At 41.0% G+C, this 17,708-nt stretch overlaps 1 protein-coding gene across 2 annotated transcripts in view; it reads left to right on the top strand.

Annotated features, from left to right (window-relative positions):
• LOC136867255 (uncharacterized) overlaps positions 1 to 17,708 on the top strand; it is a 377,978-nt gene that overhangs the window by 330,052 nt on the left and 30,218 nt on the right. For both annotated transcript variants that reach the window (XM_067144399.2, XM_068225005.1), the window contains exons 9-12: positions 2,105 to 2,245; positions 9,866 to 10,467; positions 11,174 to 12,389; positions 17,118 to 17,216. In XM_067144399.2, the coding sequence (XP_067000500.2) occupies positions 2,105 to 2,245; positions 9,866 to 10,467; positions 11,174 to 12,389; positions 17,118 to 17,216 (2,058 nt within the window). The remainder of the gene's footprint in view (positions 1 to 2,104; positions 2,246 to 9,865; positions 10,468 to 11,173; positions 12,390 to 17,117; positions 17,217 to 17,708) is intronic.

Genomic DNA, 17,708 nt, shown 5'->3' with positions numbered 1-17,708 from the left:
TGTGAAGTACCGCATTTACAGGGAAAAATTCATCACTGCCGTATCTCGTGGAATCATTTCAAAAGGTGAAATTATTATTATTATTATTATTATTATTATTATTATTATTATTATTATTATTATTATTATTATTATTATTATTACGGGTAAAGCTCCGTCTGTTTCATTACTCCAATTTATTTCAGGCTGACCCAATAAATGCACATACACATATATACCCACACAATTCTAATTAATCATGAATGGCCACACTCACTAATTGCTGTCTATTTACAAGTCTCTCTCTTCCTATGGGACAGTAGGTGGTTCAACTCGTTGCTATACCCGCGGACGCTTCATCCTTACTTTCACTTCCCCAAGTCCAGTCACCTCACAAAGCAGCTGTGTGTAGACCGCTGGATCTGAACACAGGACTAAGGGCCACTCGACACACGACGATTGTTCGGTGATTCGACTCCACAGACAGTCCAGTAATTCACACAGCCACATGCAATGAACAACTAAACAGCTCAACAGTATTCAACAGCAGGACGATACTCACAACAGCAAACAAAAACACAGATCCATTTAATCTACACACTCGTGATAGCAGCTTCCCTCGCTGATCCATGCCGAGCCTCGGTCCACACAAATACACGAACACACAGTACAGTCTTCGGTTCTGTCGTCTCAAGCCCACTCACTCACCGGTGTTTCCGACACCACAACAGCAGCTCCTGGTTCACACCTCGGTGGGACACTAGCGACAGCAAACACCTCTGTCGCCCTTAGTCCAGCCACCGAACACTAACACACTAAATCTCTCACTGACTTCACCACGGAGTCTAACACTAACTTCGAGTCCAGCACAAACACTGGCTCCGCCGCGGAGCACAACTCTCTCTCTAACTGTCCGCGGCTAGCCTCCCTTTTTATAGCTCGCGTAGTGGGAAACAGAATTTTCGCGAGGTAGCTAGAGGCAGAACATTCCCACTGAATCTCCAAGAAACTCGCAGGTAAGCCAGCCGATGAGAAAGGTCGGCCCCATCCCACAAGCCGGCTGCGAGATCCCGATCGTCTGAGTAACTAGCCCCTTCTTGGAAGTACCGAAAGGAGATACCACGTGGCTGGCACGTATTATTATTATTATTATTATTATTATTATTATTATTATTATTATTATTATTATCTTGACCTTACCAGAGAAATGACACCGGGGTCGCCCATAGAGTTTCCGATTTCGAAATGTTCTTCTTCTATCTGTTATATTCTTCCACAACTTTTTCTTTTAAGTGGCTCTGATATTTCTTCAAAATGTTGATTTTGAGACATATTCCTCTTTTACTCTTCGTCTCTCCTTACTTTGGAGGTGGCCTTTAGAGACCTACTAGTGCGGGTCTCCCATTCCGTTGCATATGTAATCGGATATCTTCGGTGGCTAAAATATATCTAAATCCCCGAGTTCAAGCACGGCTGAAAGAAAGGAGCACGCCGGGCTGGATCGCTCAGGCGGTAGAACGTTGGCCTTCTGAACTCAAGTTGGCGGGTTCGATTCCAGCTCAGACCGGTGGTATTTTGCAGATGCGCAAATACGTTAGCATCGTGTCGGTGGATTTACTGGCACGTTAAAGAACGCCTGCGGGGAAAAATTCTTCGGCGTCTCTGAAAACCGTGAAAGCAATGACATTATTTGTTAGGAAAGATCACATTATTATATATTTCTTGGCTAGTTAGAATACACTTTGCTAATACAAATACTGTATGTGCTCTCCCATGCTTTGATGGCTAATTTAAATCATAACATTATTACAAATCATCCTAACATTTCTAATAATAGAACAACGCAAGTTCATTAGCAAAGTCCGTACAGGTAAATGTTTATTAAAAGTAAAGACAAGAAATATTAAAAAAGCCTATACCACGAGACGAAGGTGTGCAAACTTAGACCCTGATTCCTTCGTCCTTTTAGTTTTTGTGTAAGGAAGCGTACGTTACTGCAACATTGATATTATACATCTGTATGAATTCGTACCCGTATTGATTTTCCATTCCTACATCCCAATGTACTTGATCAAAGATAGTTCACTTCATTTATTTTAATTATAACCTTATCTTGTTTGTCTAGGATCTGCCACACGAGGAGCTAAGGGAACGACTTCTGCAGCTGGCTCGCTCATCTTCGTGCAACGAGGACAAGTGTTGTGTGCGACAGGTGTTGTCCTTGTTAGAAGACTTCAGTCCACTGAACAGTCCTGACCTGCTTATGGTACGTCTCTCTTGCACCAATAAAATATTTACTTATGAAACTAGGACGAAATTGAATCCTTGCATTTTAATGGAAATATTCTATAGTTAGGTCTTTTTCAATATTTGAGAATCCCTCGTGTCTTAGGATTATCGATCTCTATAAAAAAATTAAACTGATTTTTCTATACTTTACTTTCAACAGTAAAACAGGCTGTAGTTTTCACGGCCGGCCCCACGGTGTATGGGTAGCGTGCCTGCCTCTTACCCGGAGGCTCTGGGTTCGATACGCGACCAGGTCAGGGATTTTTACCTGCATCTGAGGGCTGGTTCGAGGTCCACTCAGCCTACGTGATTACAATTGAGGAGTTGTCTGACAGTGAGATGGCGGCCCCGATCTAGAAAGCCAAGAATAACGGCCGAGAGGATCCGTCGTGCTGACCACACGACACCTCGTAATCTGCAGGCCTTCGGGCTGAGCAGCGGTCGCTCGGTAGGCTATGGTCCTTCGGGGCTGTTGCGCCATGGGGTTTGGTGGGTGGGGGGGGTTCATGACTGTTGATCATAGCCATGGCACCTCCAATTAAATGTGGAATCTCAATTGTGTGATTTTGATTTCAAAATTTCCACATGCAGTAACTGGGATTTCAACTGCGACCACTTTAATGAGAAGACAGTGACGATGCCACTCGAATATTTCCACCTTTTTTCTTTCAAAAATAGCCATGTGATGTTAGTATAATCCACATCATTCAGAGTTTAACGGCTATTGGAGTAAAGCAGTTCTCTGTAAATGCACGTACGTGTATGAACAAAAGAAGAAAGTAAGAGGAAGACCATTTTCTATAATTTCCTAGTTTAGTTTCAGAGATCATGCGATTAACTACTGTTGGATGGTCTGAGAAGCTGACTATTGTCATAATGCAAGGCCCGTTGCATGGACTAATCTTGCTTCTAGTGTTCACAGATGATATATCTGATCCCATCTCAACTCTCATATGATTTACAATCGCTCTTCAGTATTTAACTGTTGGAATACTGCATGGGTCATTGCTAGGAGCTCTTTTCTTCCTGTTGTTAATAGACAACGTACCTGATTCCATCCTCAGCATTCAAATGATTGATAATTACTTATCTATTTACAAATATATGCATAGGCACACTTTACTGTTACGGACTCCTTTCCCTCTGGTGTTTATATGCTGCATGTGTGATTCTCTACTAATATAATTTACGAACACATCAGATAACTGCTGTAAGTTATATGGAGTTTAAATAGTTACTTCACCTCATTAGCTACGGATAGATTCGTTCATTTCCTCTAGTAATTTTCCCTTTTTGTATGTTACATTCGACGGCAAGAGTAGGATTCTACACTTTTCGGAAATTTGACATTAATTTTGTCGGAATGTTTCAATCTAAGATTCAGAAATATATGTGCTGCATTTTTGGCTAACAAAACAGAAGTGATTATTTGTTTAGTGTGATTAGGTTTTCTTCAAAAGTTGATAATAATTTTCTAAAAGTATACGCGTATGACTTCAGGTCAGGTCTGCAGTACGGCATACAGTATTTCATTCATTCCGTTCTTCACTCTCACAAAATGTTAACTGGAGCACCCTCGATGTAGTTCAAATACTCTTACGTCGACGGTATACTGTTGCTAAACCTTGTATGGTTCGTTATGGAAAAATCAAATGACCATTTTCTGTTGGTACACTGATTCCTCAAATATCCGAATGAAGAGGAGTCAACAGTCAACGGCATGCTGATAACGATAATAAATCCTCAACCGACGCGTCGCTCCGCCTGTCACCTAGGGGAATTTATACCTACTGCCGCTGGTTGGGCAGAGTGAGAGATGTCATGCGGCTCACCAATCTCAGCCTTCGGGACGCTGTAGATAACAGTTCAGTGGAGGAAACACTGCAAGAAGGGAGACCTCACACAAATAGGAAAAATGCAAAGAAGATGATGATACTGATTCCTCAAGTTTCAGCTATCATGGAACCGATATATTATTGTAATATTGATTTAAAACAATAATGAAATTGAATTAAGCTATGTGTAGAAGAAAGAGTAGGCTTAAATAAAATGATCACCGGGCGAGTTGGCCGTGCGGTAAGGAGCGCGCAGCTGTGAGCTCGCGTTCGGGAGATGGTTGGTTCGAATCCAAATGTCGGCAGCCCTGAAGATGGTTTTCCGTGGTTTCCCATTTTCACACCAGGCAAATACTGGGGATGTACCCTAATTAAGGCCACGGCCGCTTCCTTCCCATTCCTAGGCCTTTCCCGTCCCATCGTCGCCATAATACCTATCTATGTCGGTGCGACATAAAGCAATAATAGCAAAAATAATAATAAAATGATCCATCAAATATGAATGAGATTCTGAAAAACTCGTTAGGTTAATGTAGGCCTACATCAAAAGAGATACAAACCTTTATTTCTACATAGCCTCCACTATTAGCTACATGTTCTTACGTACGCTAGAATATTCTTGATTTCTTCTTCGAAAAAGATAATGTTGCTTTTTGTTTAAAGGGACTTAACATTTAAGGTCATCGGTCCTTCTTCGAAAAAAGAAATACTATAATGCGAAAGACTAAAATTAATCATGAAAACAAAAAGGCAGAGCTACAGCACAATCATGGCCCCGAATACGCTGTATGGTACGAAGAGTCTAACGCTATTGACGTCAGAAAAGTTGGATGGCGCAGCCACGCGGTAGAATGTTGAAGCAGCAACATAGTGACTGGTGAGGTATATTTACATGGCGAAGCATTGACGTCGTGATGGAAACAGAAAGAAAATTGTCAAATTTGAGGAGGTACTGCTCTGTATAAGGTTGCAAATCGTATAAAACGGATGCGAAATCTGGTCACTACTTTCCTGTACAAAAAGTTCAGAGAGAAAGATGGGTTTCCGCGCTGTCAATTGGAAAACGCGTTGCGCGATACATGACAGTGCGCAGTCTGCATTCTCGTGAAGACGACTTCTTTCCACAGCGTAGGTACCGGTACTGTTTATTGTACTCATTGATAGTTATTATCTCTAATTTGTATTCACAAAGATTTAGCTACATCAAAAATACTGATAAACTTGTAGCCTAATACTTCTGTGCCGCACATAGAATGTAATCCGCTCTTTGTAAACTTCTTCATATGTGTAACAGCAGACAGTAAATTAACTATCTACATGTGAGTAATATCTTTAACTGATAGTAATTAAGCACTGAATTTAAATTTCCTATATAATACTTCTATCAATGAAAGAAAATATGTAGTATTTTGCCGTCATAAATTAGCTTTTTTTGCTATTTTTTTACGTTACACCGACACAGAGAGGTCTTATGGCGACGATGTGACGGGAAAGGTCTAGGAATGGGAAGGAAGCGGCCGTGGCCTTAATTAAGGTACAGCCCCAGCATTTGCCTGGTGAGAAAATGGGATACCACGGAAAACCATCTTCAGGGCTGCCGACAGTGGGATTCGAACCCACTATCTCCCGGATGCGAGCTCACAGCTGCACGCTCCTAACCGCACGGACAACTCGCCCGGTCATCATAAATTAGAAGCATAACCTAATTATTTGGTAGAATTGGACAAACCAAGTATTCTTCAACCCCAAACAGCTGTGACTGTAGAGGTTATAGTACTCTTAAATTATAATTTTCCAACTTTGCTCTGCATATTCTGTAGGTAGTTATAAAAATTTTTTATACTTATTATTGTCGGTTCTAAGTTCTAACTTTTGTGCTGATGGTAAAAATGGAAGAACATTTAAGTTTATGTGGGCTGTTCCAACACAAGTCTGTATAAAGCCTAGGATTTATTTGCTTTACAACATTTACTTAGTAGAATTATTATTTTCTTTCTTCCCCAAGATTACAGTTTACAAAACAGGTAACTCCCCCGTCACCTGGCTAAGAAATTACTCCATAACCTCTAATAGTGGAAAATTACAGTAGCTTAACTGTTAAGGTGAATTAGCGTGTCAGCGGTAACATTTCTCTGACAAACCCGCTTTACATATACAGTTGCACTTCGCATTTTCACCCCCTTGTTCAAGACAACATTAACTTTGTGCGGTTTTGAATCGATGTGGGATGATTGTAAACACAACCAGTTTCATCTTCTGTTTCAAACTTTTTACCTACACATATCAAGTAATTACGTTTGAATATTTCTTCCCCTTCCACTAATGGACGCATGAAATCTCCGACAACTCTCAACAGTTGCGCATACGACACCAAAGACATTTTGAACACTTAATAAATCCTACAGACGCACACCCGATCACTGTCGTGTTTACATCCCGTCACTATCTCGCCGCCATATTGGAAACAGCTGACGGTAAGCTCCTCCCCCGTTTCGGACGTCAATAAAACAAACATTTGATTGTGAGTAAGATGACTGAAATCAAGTTTTTAAAGTGAGCAATAGGGAAGACCAGATCAGAAAAATTCCAAAATGGAAGCGTCCCGGAGGGGCTGGAAAGAAGAAAGTTATGAGTGAGATAGTCATGGAACATCAGTTGAAGTAGTATGAACATGTCGGGGAAAAAGAGAGAAGAAAAGCGAAGCAGGATTTAGAATGCGAGTCCAACGAAGAGCTAGGCGAGGCAAACTTCGCAACTCATGAGATAACAGTACTTACAGAAAAGCATACAAACATGTGAAAAGAGTCATGGAAATGAAGATATTGAAGGAGAATGTATCCAAGTGGCAGAGGTGGACAGAACGAGGCTATCCGTGGATTGGATGGGTACGTAGACAGTTGCACATGGCATCCCGTACTTCTTCGTCACAGGCAATTTTTATTCACTTAAGTCTAATTTAATAGATCCAAACTCATAGTGACAAATGTAAACTATAAGGGGGTTATCCTCAGCTGTCCAGTGCATTTATTCCAATTTGTGTGTAGCAACAGAAGTGTAGTGCCTAACATTATCGTGAAGAAACAGGATTCGAATCGAAACGTTGCGTCTTTCGAAACGATAGACTAGAGCGCTCTCTCTGCAAGCCACTGTGAATTAACTAAACGACTTTCCAATCTTCTATTTGTAACTAGCTCTATGGCCTCATTTAGTTCCAAACCTTTTATCTTCAAATTGTTAAAAACTGAATTTATCCCCTCTCACCTTGATCTTCCTCTACTTTTCTTACCTTCCATGGCCGGGTCCATTATTATTTTCACTGTATTTGTTTCACGTCACACCGACACAGACAGGACTAGTGGCAACAATGGGAAAGAAGCGACCGTGGTCTTAATTTTCCTAGTGTGAAAATGGAGAAACCACAGTAAAATATCTTAAGGGCTACCGACAGTGGGGGTTCGAACCCACTATCTCCCCAATGCAGGATGATAGCTACGTGACATAAACCACATAGCAAACTCACCCCGTTCCATTATTCTCCTTGGTAACCTTTTCTTTTCCACTCATCTCACATGGCCACACCACCAAGGCGGGTTTATAAGAATAGCTGCATCCATCGAGTTCTTTCCTAAGTTAGCCTTTATCTCCTCATTGCGAGTACCCCGCTCCAATAGTTCCCGCCTGTTTGTGTCAATAATTTCTCGCTACTTTTATATTTGTTACTTCTGACTTATGAATCGGATACTCTTAGTCCACCCAGGGTCCACTTCCATAGAGCGAAGTTGATCTGAAAACGGGCCGATGTAGCGATGGTTTCATCCTGAAGCTGACTTCTTCCTTAAAGAATGTCGTTGATCGCAAATGCTAGCTCACTGCGTTAGCTATGCTGCACAGTGATACAATTTCACTTATTACACTCCAGTCCTACCGGGCGAGTTGGCTGTGCGGTTAGGGGCACGCGGCTGTGAGCTCGCATGCGGGGTTCGAATCCCATTGTCGGCAGCCCTGAAGATGGTTTTCCGTGGTTTTCCCATTTTCACACCAGGCAAATGTTGGGGCTATACTTTAATAAAGGCCACGGCCGCTTCCTTCCAACTCCTAAGCCTTTCCTATCCCATCGTCGCCATAAGACCTATCTGTGTCTGTGCGACGTAAAGCCACTAGCAAAAAAAAACTCCAGTCGTGGGATTATATAATTCCTAAATACTTGAAATGATCTACATGTTCCAGTTTTGAATTCCAGAACCGTTTCTTCCCTTCTGGTATCACATTAATCTTGGAAACGGTCATTTTCATATCATGCTCATTGCACTTCTTTTGAAGTTCCAAGAGATTAGATTGCAAGCTTTCAGCACAGTCCGCTAATATTGCGAAGTCGTCGGCAAAAGCCAAACTGCGTACTACAATTCTACCGAACTTCATTAATATTATTTGGTTCAACTAATATTCATGTTCGCATAGCACGGCGAATATTCTGTCGTACCTCAGCATACGCTAACTGCATATCAGGTCCTGAATACACTGCCATCGTCCAAACACTGTTACTACGTAGTTTCTTTCTTTCTTTCTTTCTTTCTTTCTTTCTTTCTTTCTTTCTTCAGCTTATCACAGTTATTTCTGGGGTCGCTGGTACCATCAAGGATCATTTTTATTTTGGCCGCGGGATAAAAATATCAACCCAGTATAGTATTGGGATTCAAACCTGAGAGTTACGGGTGGTAATCTATCTGCCAAACCACTGAGCTATTCACGACCCCTGTTACAATGTACAATCTCCCAATAATAATAGTTTATGTCGCACTATAAGCTCGGAGCGATATTCCTGACTTAACAGCTGTTAACTAGGATAGGGCACGCAGAAGCCTGATGAGCGATGTCCGTAGTGAGGGAAAGGAAATTGAATACTGTAATGCACACCGGCTGTAAGTAGCACTGCTATCTTTGCAAACACGTACCTCTATTACACTTGCAGACATACACATTACTCTTGAAGAGCGCCTTTATGAAAGAGCGTCCGTTAAGAGCGCGGCGAGAAAGTGGTTTCAATACACGGATTTTGGGGTGATCCGCTCGCTGTATTCAGAAGAAGAATAGACCTTTTTTTCCATTGTTTTGTTTTGCACTGTAATATAGAGCATATATCAAGCATATATAAGTAGCATGCTTAACATGCTGGACATGGTTAAAGATCTTGTCCTAAACATATTTTCATCGCTCAATCTTGCAACGTTTAATTTACATTTTTTCACATCTTTCGATTCTATCCAAGCTAGGTAATCGCAGGTTCTCGGCTGCCGAGCCAAACCTCTCCCACCCTGCACATGCCAATTTATTTATTTATTTTTTATTTTTTTTATTTTTTTTGCTAGTTGCTTTACGTCACACCGACACAGATAGGTTTTATGGCGACGATGGGATAGGGAAGAGCTAGGAGTGGGAAGGAAGCGGCCGTGGCCTTAATTACGGTACAGTCCCAGCATTTGCCTGGTGTGGAAATGGGAAACCACGGAAAACCATCTTCAGGGCTGCCAACAGTGGGGTTCGAACCTACTATCTCCCGAATACTGGATACTGGCCGCACTTAAGCGACTGCAGCTATCGAGCTCGGTGCATGCCAATTGAAAACTACGTCAAAATGTATTCAACGATATTGAACTCACTGCACTTGGGAGGAAATTTTGTTGAAATACTACAGATGAGTAACTTGATATAAATATATTCTTATTTTCATGCTGAAATAATAACCTACTGTTGTTTTCTTTCAGGCAAGAACATTCAAGAACTTATCGGACTGCACTAATTCTAGCAACGAATTAACTAAATCTTCTGGACGGATTGTTGCTACAGTTCTTCCCTTCAATGAACTTTCTCATCCTCCGAGTCCCACTGACATTTTTAAGGATAACGTTCTGAAACATCCTTACAACTGCCTAACGAAGCAGGTAAAAAGTACAGATTCCTTTCAGGAGAGTGGGATCTTTGAATCAGACAACGTGGACTTGGTGTCAAAGAGCACTCAGACAGACGGACCAGCAGTGTCTGGAGATCTAAACGCTGAGATTCAGAAACTAACTCAGTTCCGCGAGCGTATCGAAGAGGAACGTGCTGGTCTGCTCGCTGGGAGTGAACTGGCGTTCTGTCGAGAACGTCTCCGCCTCATGGAGGATAAGGTTCGAGTGTACGAGAGCAGCGGGGAGCAGCAGGCCACACTTCTAGCAGAACGGTTACAGAGGGAACTTGTGTTGTCAGCCCAAGTGAAGGAACTGTCTGCTAAAGTGACCAGACTTCAGGCAGAGAACTCGAGGTTGGACGAAGAGCGTTGTGAACTGGAAGAAGCTGAGAACGACACCAGACTGCGATGTCAGAAGTGAGTTGTCAAGTCAAATAAATAAATAAACATACATACATACATACATACATACATACATACATACATACATACATACATACATACATACATACATACATAAGATGATCAGTGGTGGAAAACATATTCCAGTATATTTAAAAGTAGTTTACTTGCAATTATCCCATCTAGTGGTCTAACAACTCACAAGATCGGAATATGATTGCTGTTAAGATAGAGTAATCTAAGTGGAAATGGATTTTAAATTCTAATATTTGTAAATAAAGATCCGTTCTTAGGATAAGCTTCTACAGAACGTTAGTGAAGTAACGTAACCAAAATTTACATTATATTATCCAAGTAAGTAAATTACGTTACCTTTCCAAGGCAAATAGCGGGAGCTTACGGGCAATAAAACATAATAATTAAAATTTGCTGTGAAGACTTACTAATTTTAAACATCTAGGAGCACGGAAAATTCAGATGTTTATTGTGAAGAAATTACTTATTCTGCCTTCCTTGTAATTGGAGATTTCCGAAACTGACAAAGCTTACAAAACAATTTCATTAAATTACGACGTGTTATTCGGAATATATTCTCACCCACGTATTCATCCATTCATTCACTCGCTTACTCACGTGCATGCAAACATACACACACAATATGATTGTATGAATATTTTTAAATATATACTGCTGTTGTAACTAATATCTTCGTATTTTTCAGACTGGAAGCAAAGCTTCAGGCTCTAAGTGATAGAATGACTGAACTTCAGACGAAGCTGTATCAGGAACGTCGAGCCAACGGCAACCTGAAATCTGACTTGGCAGAAACTGAGAAGTTGAAACATGAAGTAAGGTCCTTGGAAATAGTTATAAGTAAATACGAAGAGCGCAACTATGAGCTCGAGGAACGGCAAGTGGAGTTAATTCACAAGTTAGAAATGTGGGAAGTGTACTGGCCAGCTGTACTGCTATGGGTAATGTGGAGAACTCTTGGAGCAAGTCCACCAATGTTTCATTTACCTTTAACAGATAAATCTCACTGTGCTATGAAACAGCAATCACCCGACCTGTCTGCTAGTCACTACTGTTACCCGGATGTCAGTTCAAAATTACGAGAACTTGAATATGAAGGTATAGGAGAAAGACAAGAAGCAGAAGGGATGTCCACTGCTAGTGACACAGAATATAGGTTTGAACTGCAGGAGAGAAATGGAGTGGAAGTTATTGATATACAGAGGATAAAAGAGATTGAAAGTGGTTACCTGCAGAGGATACAAGAACTAGAAGACGCAGTTACCTGTTTGAAAGAACAGATTAAAGAACCAATTGTTACATCTGTACCTGAGGAAAGCGTTGTTTCCAAAGATTTGTCGGTGAAATCATCTCCGACAAGGACAATTGATGAAGAGTGTAAAAGAAGTGAGTGTGCAAAGCGTTTGCTAGAACTAACCTTGACTGAAAGCGAGCTGAAAGCAAGAATTTCAGAGTTACAGCAGAAAGAAGCAGCGTATATGGAGACACTTCAACAAGCCGATGATCTGTGGTCGGAGATGGAGAATGATTACCAGAAACAAATTCAGGAGCTGAAGGCCAGTGAAGCAGAGCTACAAAGTCGTCTAGAGGCAGCAGAAAACAAGCACCGAGCGGAGTGTCAGGACAGTGAGATGAGGGTTCTAGAACTGGAGCAGACGTTAGCCGAGTTGCAAGAGACACTGCAAAAGAGAGAAGAGGACAAGGCTGCTTTAAGCAACAAAGTGGCGACGCTCACAGAGACGTTGGCTGGGACAGAGTGTGCTCTGGAGAAGCTGCAGAGGGAAGTAGACGATGTGTTGAAGCCTCAGCTCAGCGAAGAGCAGCGACTTGTGACTCAGCTCCAGAAAGACCTATCTCACAAAAACGAGACCATGGAGTCCTTGCAAGACAGCTATGATACTGAGGTAAGAACTAGTATTTTTAATTGATAGTAGTAAGAGACCGCCTGTTGCCATTTCTTGATGGATGCAGTATTTTTGTATCCGTCTCTTGGCACAGGCCAGAGCAAAGTGTAGCTTCCACCGAAGTTCCAGTCTCTCCATGGCTGTGACAAGATGGAAGCTGCTGGGATATGGGTGGTGCTGAGTAATCACATTTGGGGCAAAACTAGTGTCCGAGTGTTATGAAAGGTGTTGCTCATAGGATCAGTCGTGCTGCAGTGGCACCTTCTGGTCCATTGAGGAAAGCAATGGCAAACTACCTCACTCCTCATCTTGCCTAGTATGCCTCATTTGGGCTCTGCCATTGGTTTTTGCTTTCCCTATAACTGCATAGCCTTTGTTGCTGCTATTTGAGGATCCAACCAGCCTCTGGGCTGATGACCTAACAGACAGACAGTAGTAAGAGACAGAACATAAGATTATTATTATTATTGTTATTATTATTATTATTATTATTATTATTATTATTATTATTATTATTATTATTATTATTATTTTACAATTTGCTTTACATCGACACAGATAGGTCTCACGGCGTCGATGGGACAGGAAGAGGCTAGGAGCGGGAAAGAAGCGCCCGTGGCCTTAATTAAGGTACAGCCCCAGCATTTGCCTGCTGTGAAAATGGGAAACCACGGAAAACCATCTTCAGGGCTGCCGACAGTGGGGTTCGAACCCACTATCTCCCGAATACTGGATACTGGCCGCACCGAAGCGACTGCAGCTATCGAGCTCGGTCTTTTTTATTATTATTATTATTATTATTATTATTATTATTATTATTATTATTATTATTATTATTCCCTACAAAGATTAGACTAATGACCTGTTCCAAAATAAATCCATCTTTTCTTTTGTCTTCCTACGTCTCTCATGCCAGAGAAGAGGTACAGATGTGCAATTTTGGCATATCTGCTTGAGTTCATACATTCTACACAATATTTTCATTTTTTTCTAGGCTTAACTATTTGCTAAAGTATGGGTTCCACCTGAAAGCTGGCGTCACGGTATAGGGGTAGTCAGCGAGCCTCTTACCGGGAGGCCTCGGGTTCAATTCCCGGCCAGGTCAGGGGAATTTTGTTTGCCTGATCTGAGGGCTGGTTCGTGGTCCACTCAGCCTACGTGAGAACACTTGGGAGCTATCTGACGGCATGATAGACACCCTAGTCTATAAAGCCAAGTAAAACGACGGAAAGAATTCATCACTTGATCGCATGTCACCTTGTAATCTGCAGAGCAGCGGTCGCAAGGTATGCAAGACCTGTGGGATTTGGCTTTTTTGATTTCCTATCATTTTACTTGCAGTTCTATACGGATATTCTCGTTTTGAATATTTTCTATACGCAAGAATCCCTAAACTCATCGTAGAAGTCTGTTTTTCAGTACCCAAGTTTCACATTCATTGAGGAGAGTCGTTACAGCCATAGTTTTATGCCGTGTTTTTCTCCTGGGCTTCCTCAAGTGCTCTTATGGTAGTTGTACAAACTGCTTGCTGTGTTATAGCTCAAGTCACTTCCGAAATAGTAAAAATGTTGGACCTGTTCATTAGGTAAATCGTCAAGCGTTATTTTCTTTCTTATAGACGACTTACCTAGAAATACGAAACATGGAGATATATTTAACTTAATGATCCATAAATGCCATTTAGATGGAAAATGTTATTGTCAGTCTGTGTTGGTTAAGAGTGCCTGATTGTCTGCAAGTGCGAGAATTTTAACAAATTGTCCTACCTTCTTACTATGCCTGATCCTGTCCGTTTACTTCACTCTTTTGTGGCATTATTAAACTGTACATGTATTAAACAAAATGGATGATAGAAATCACCCTAATCGAACACCTTTCTTTATTTTAATGTATTTCCAAAGACTTTGATTCACATTTCAAAACCATTCTTGTTCAATTGTACACTCACGATCACTAGTAACTAGTGGCCAGAAATATTCATTTCAGGCAAGGAAATCTGTACATCCCTCAGAACCACCCAGTACCGGCTTACACTCTCTCTGTCATTGGTCAGAGTATGTCAACTTACTGAGGGTCAAATTCCCCTGTTTCTATGTAATCCTTGTGTAACAGGACACATTAGGTCATTTTAGAGAACATGGCCACCAATAAAAATTTTGCTTATGAACACTTTTCGTACACAAAATCACTACGCCACAGTTTTGAGTTTCCCTTGGTATAGAGGTCAGAGGACACCTTCAATTGTCCTTGTAGCGTGGACCGTGGAATACCATAGGACTTCGACGCTTCTTAAGGATTCAGTCGACAGGATCGTACAGTATCAACTGCTTCCTACCTTCTTTCTATATCTCAGCTCTGGCACTGGGTTGTTCTGAATCCCATTTTAGACGTCTACAAAAATCATGCATTTACTTAACGATGGTACTTCTTTCAAAACGTATTTGTAAAATTTTAAAATTTTCCATTGTATTTCAATCTGGTCAGAAAACATGTCCGTACATGTCTATGGAAGAAAAACAAGAATAGAGAAATTAAAACATTCATTTTATACTATTTTAAAAAATACTTTAAAACTGCATGTAAAATATAACCATATTTACAGCTCAGTGCAAATCAAACGGAAACACATTCGCCATCCTTAAAGGCCATGCTATCACTAACACTATCAGCCTTTTGTAATTCAAGCATGGTAGTGACGTAATAAATAACAGTTTGTTCCCCACGCTCTAAAAGAGAAAATGGCGCCTCTCACCTCGCTTACGTCGAGTCTTAAAAGATCAAGCCTTACTCTTTTCAAAATGTCTTAACACATGAGGTGTACCATGTTTCAATAATGTTATGTTAGCATAACCATAACTCGCACTACAAAATCTGCAGGCACTTTGCTGAATAGAAACAGTATTTGCAAGTCCAAAACTTATACTGCTGACTGCTCCTCAATTTTCCTTTCCTTTTCTTTTATTTCATTTTAAATACAGTTAAGATTAACTATCCAACATAAGATAGTCTAAGGGACATTTAAATTCAATTGATAAAATGTGAACTAATAGACTCTATAATGATTCTGGAAGACTGGTTTCTAGTGTCAATCAGTGAAAGCAAGGCCGTTATTGGTATACAGTGCAAGATAGAGCATTTGACTTCTTGCACTTGCATAAGGAAACGGCCCGAATCCCAAAAGAACAAGTCGGCAAATGAGAGGCCCAAAATTTGAAGTACACTTTTTAAATACCTGCAATTTGACCGTCTAAATATTAACTTCGATTCTCATGTGAGGCACCGTTAGGAAGTGCTCTCTGAGCCCTAAATGATGTTGTCACAACGGTTATCCCGCGACCCTCAAGAACAAAGTTACGAGGGGATTAAAATGTGAGAATTCGCTAATTTGCTTCATATCGATCATGAATTTAATTCCGAACTATGGTGTGTGTACCGTTGAATAGAGTATGTTATGCCTCGACACGGACTTCATAGGATAATTAGGGCAGAAGTTTGTTGCTCTACGAAATTTCGAAAGTTACCGTGTTTGCTATCACTATTGTATGTCTACGCCTTAGTCCAGTTTCCTGATAAGGGGTCGGGGGTGAGGTGGTTTGGAATTATATATGTGGCATATTTTTACGGGCGGATGCCCTTCCTGATGCCAACCTCATTTGAGAAGCTAATGAATATTAATTGGATGATATTGAATGAAATTGAGTAAGGAGATGGCCTATAAATAGGAGATTTCGCGGTGTTTGCATGGTAGTGAAAATGGGAAACCACAGAAAACCATTCTCAGAACAGCCAACGGTGGGGGCCGAACCAACTCATCTTCCGAGAAAGCAGCGCGCGCCTCCATAACTGTAGTGCGTTACTACGCGCAGCCACTCGTCTCGGTGGTATCACTTCTGGAAATAAGAATTTAAACAGGATGAAACTGTGCCACCAGCCGGCCCCGTGGTGGAGGGGTAGCGCGCCTGCCTCTTACTCAGAGGGTCCGGTTTCGATTCCCGGCCAGGTCAGGGATTTTTACCTTGATCTGAGGGCTGGGTCGAGGAGCTATACCACGGTGTGATAGCGATCTCGGTCTAGAAAACCAAGAATAACGGCCGTGAGGATTCGCCGTGCCGACCACACGACACCTCGTAATCTGCAGGCCTTCGGGCTGAGCAGCGGTCGCTTGGTAAGCGCCATGGGGGGGACTTCAACTTCACAAATTATTTCTTCATAGAATAATTTGACTTACTAAAGAGCACGTGCCGACTGGCTATACAATTAGCCATCCATGTTGCTGGCTGACCTTCCCTATACGTTAGTTCGCAATAAGCAAAATCAACAAAATAAGGGCTATAAAAATAAAATCAGGTAATCGGTTTTCAATTTATTTCATATTGATTACCGTATTTACGCGAATAATCCCCCCATGCTTTTTTAAAAAAAAGCACAAAATTGGGGTGCGGGTTTTATTTGCGTCAATGTTGGCAATTATTTTTTCAAAATGAGCCTTCTTAAAGTTAGGGTGCGGGGATTATTCGGTGGCGGGGATTATTCACGTAAATACGGTAATTCTTTTACAGAACTTGCCTCGCGAGACAGACCCTCCCCTGTCCCCATCTGCATACTTTTACCTAACACAGGATGATATCAATATCCTTACCTGCAAATACTATTAATTTCCTTACCCACAGGTACAAATAAATACAAATAAAATGAAGCAAATAATTCATTTCTGTTTCTTTGTTTTAGATTCAAATTCTCAGGTGTCAACTGTCCGCTGTGAAGAAGGAATACATGCACGCTAATTGTGAGTGTGATCAACTAAAAGCTGAGGTCCAGACTTTGGAGGTAAATAATAGTTTTCCCAATATTTGATAACGAAGGTGTAGTTGTAACAGTATGAGCAAGACACTTTACTATCTACTATAGCGAATCCATAAAGCTTCAGCTCAAATATGTTTAAAATAGCCCAGTCCAAACCCAAATTAACGACACCGTCTATCAACTATCATGGTTAAGATTGACGTAACGATGTAATAACACGCTATTTCCCTTCTTCACTGAGTTCTGCAAACAAGCAAATCAGACTATATCTCCTCTTGATATAGAGACCCAACAAGTCATCAACATGATCACTCCTGTATGCCCATTTATTACAGTAGCTCATATAATAACTCATTTATACCTGCTACCGTACAATCTTGGAACACATCTCATCTGAAATCTTCGACGTAAACAACCAGGGGCAATTTAAAGGAAAGTATCCAAAGTAGTATTTCAAATAAATTACTGAGAGTAGATCTGACCAATATAGAACACAATTTCATAACTAATTTTAAG

Source organism: Anabrus simplex, chromosome 1 (genome assembly GCF_040414725.1).
Source record: "Anabrus simplex isolate iqAnaSimp1 chromosome 1, ASM4041472v1, whole genome shotgun sequence".
Classification (NCBI taxonomy): domain Eukaryota; kingdom Metazoa; phylum Arthropoda; class Insecta; order Orthoptera; family Tettigoniidae; genus Anabrus; species Anabrus simplex.
Note: the sequence above shows the minus strand (reverse complement) of the source record. Positions and strands in the feature narration are given on the sequence as shown.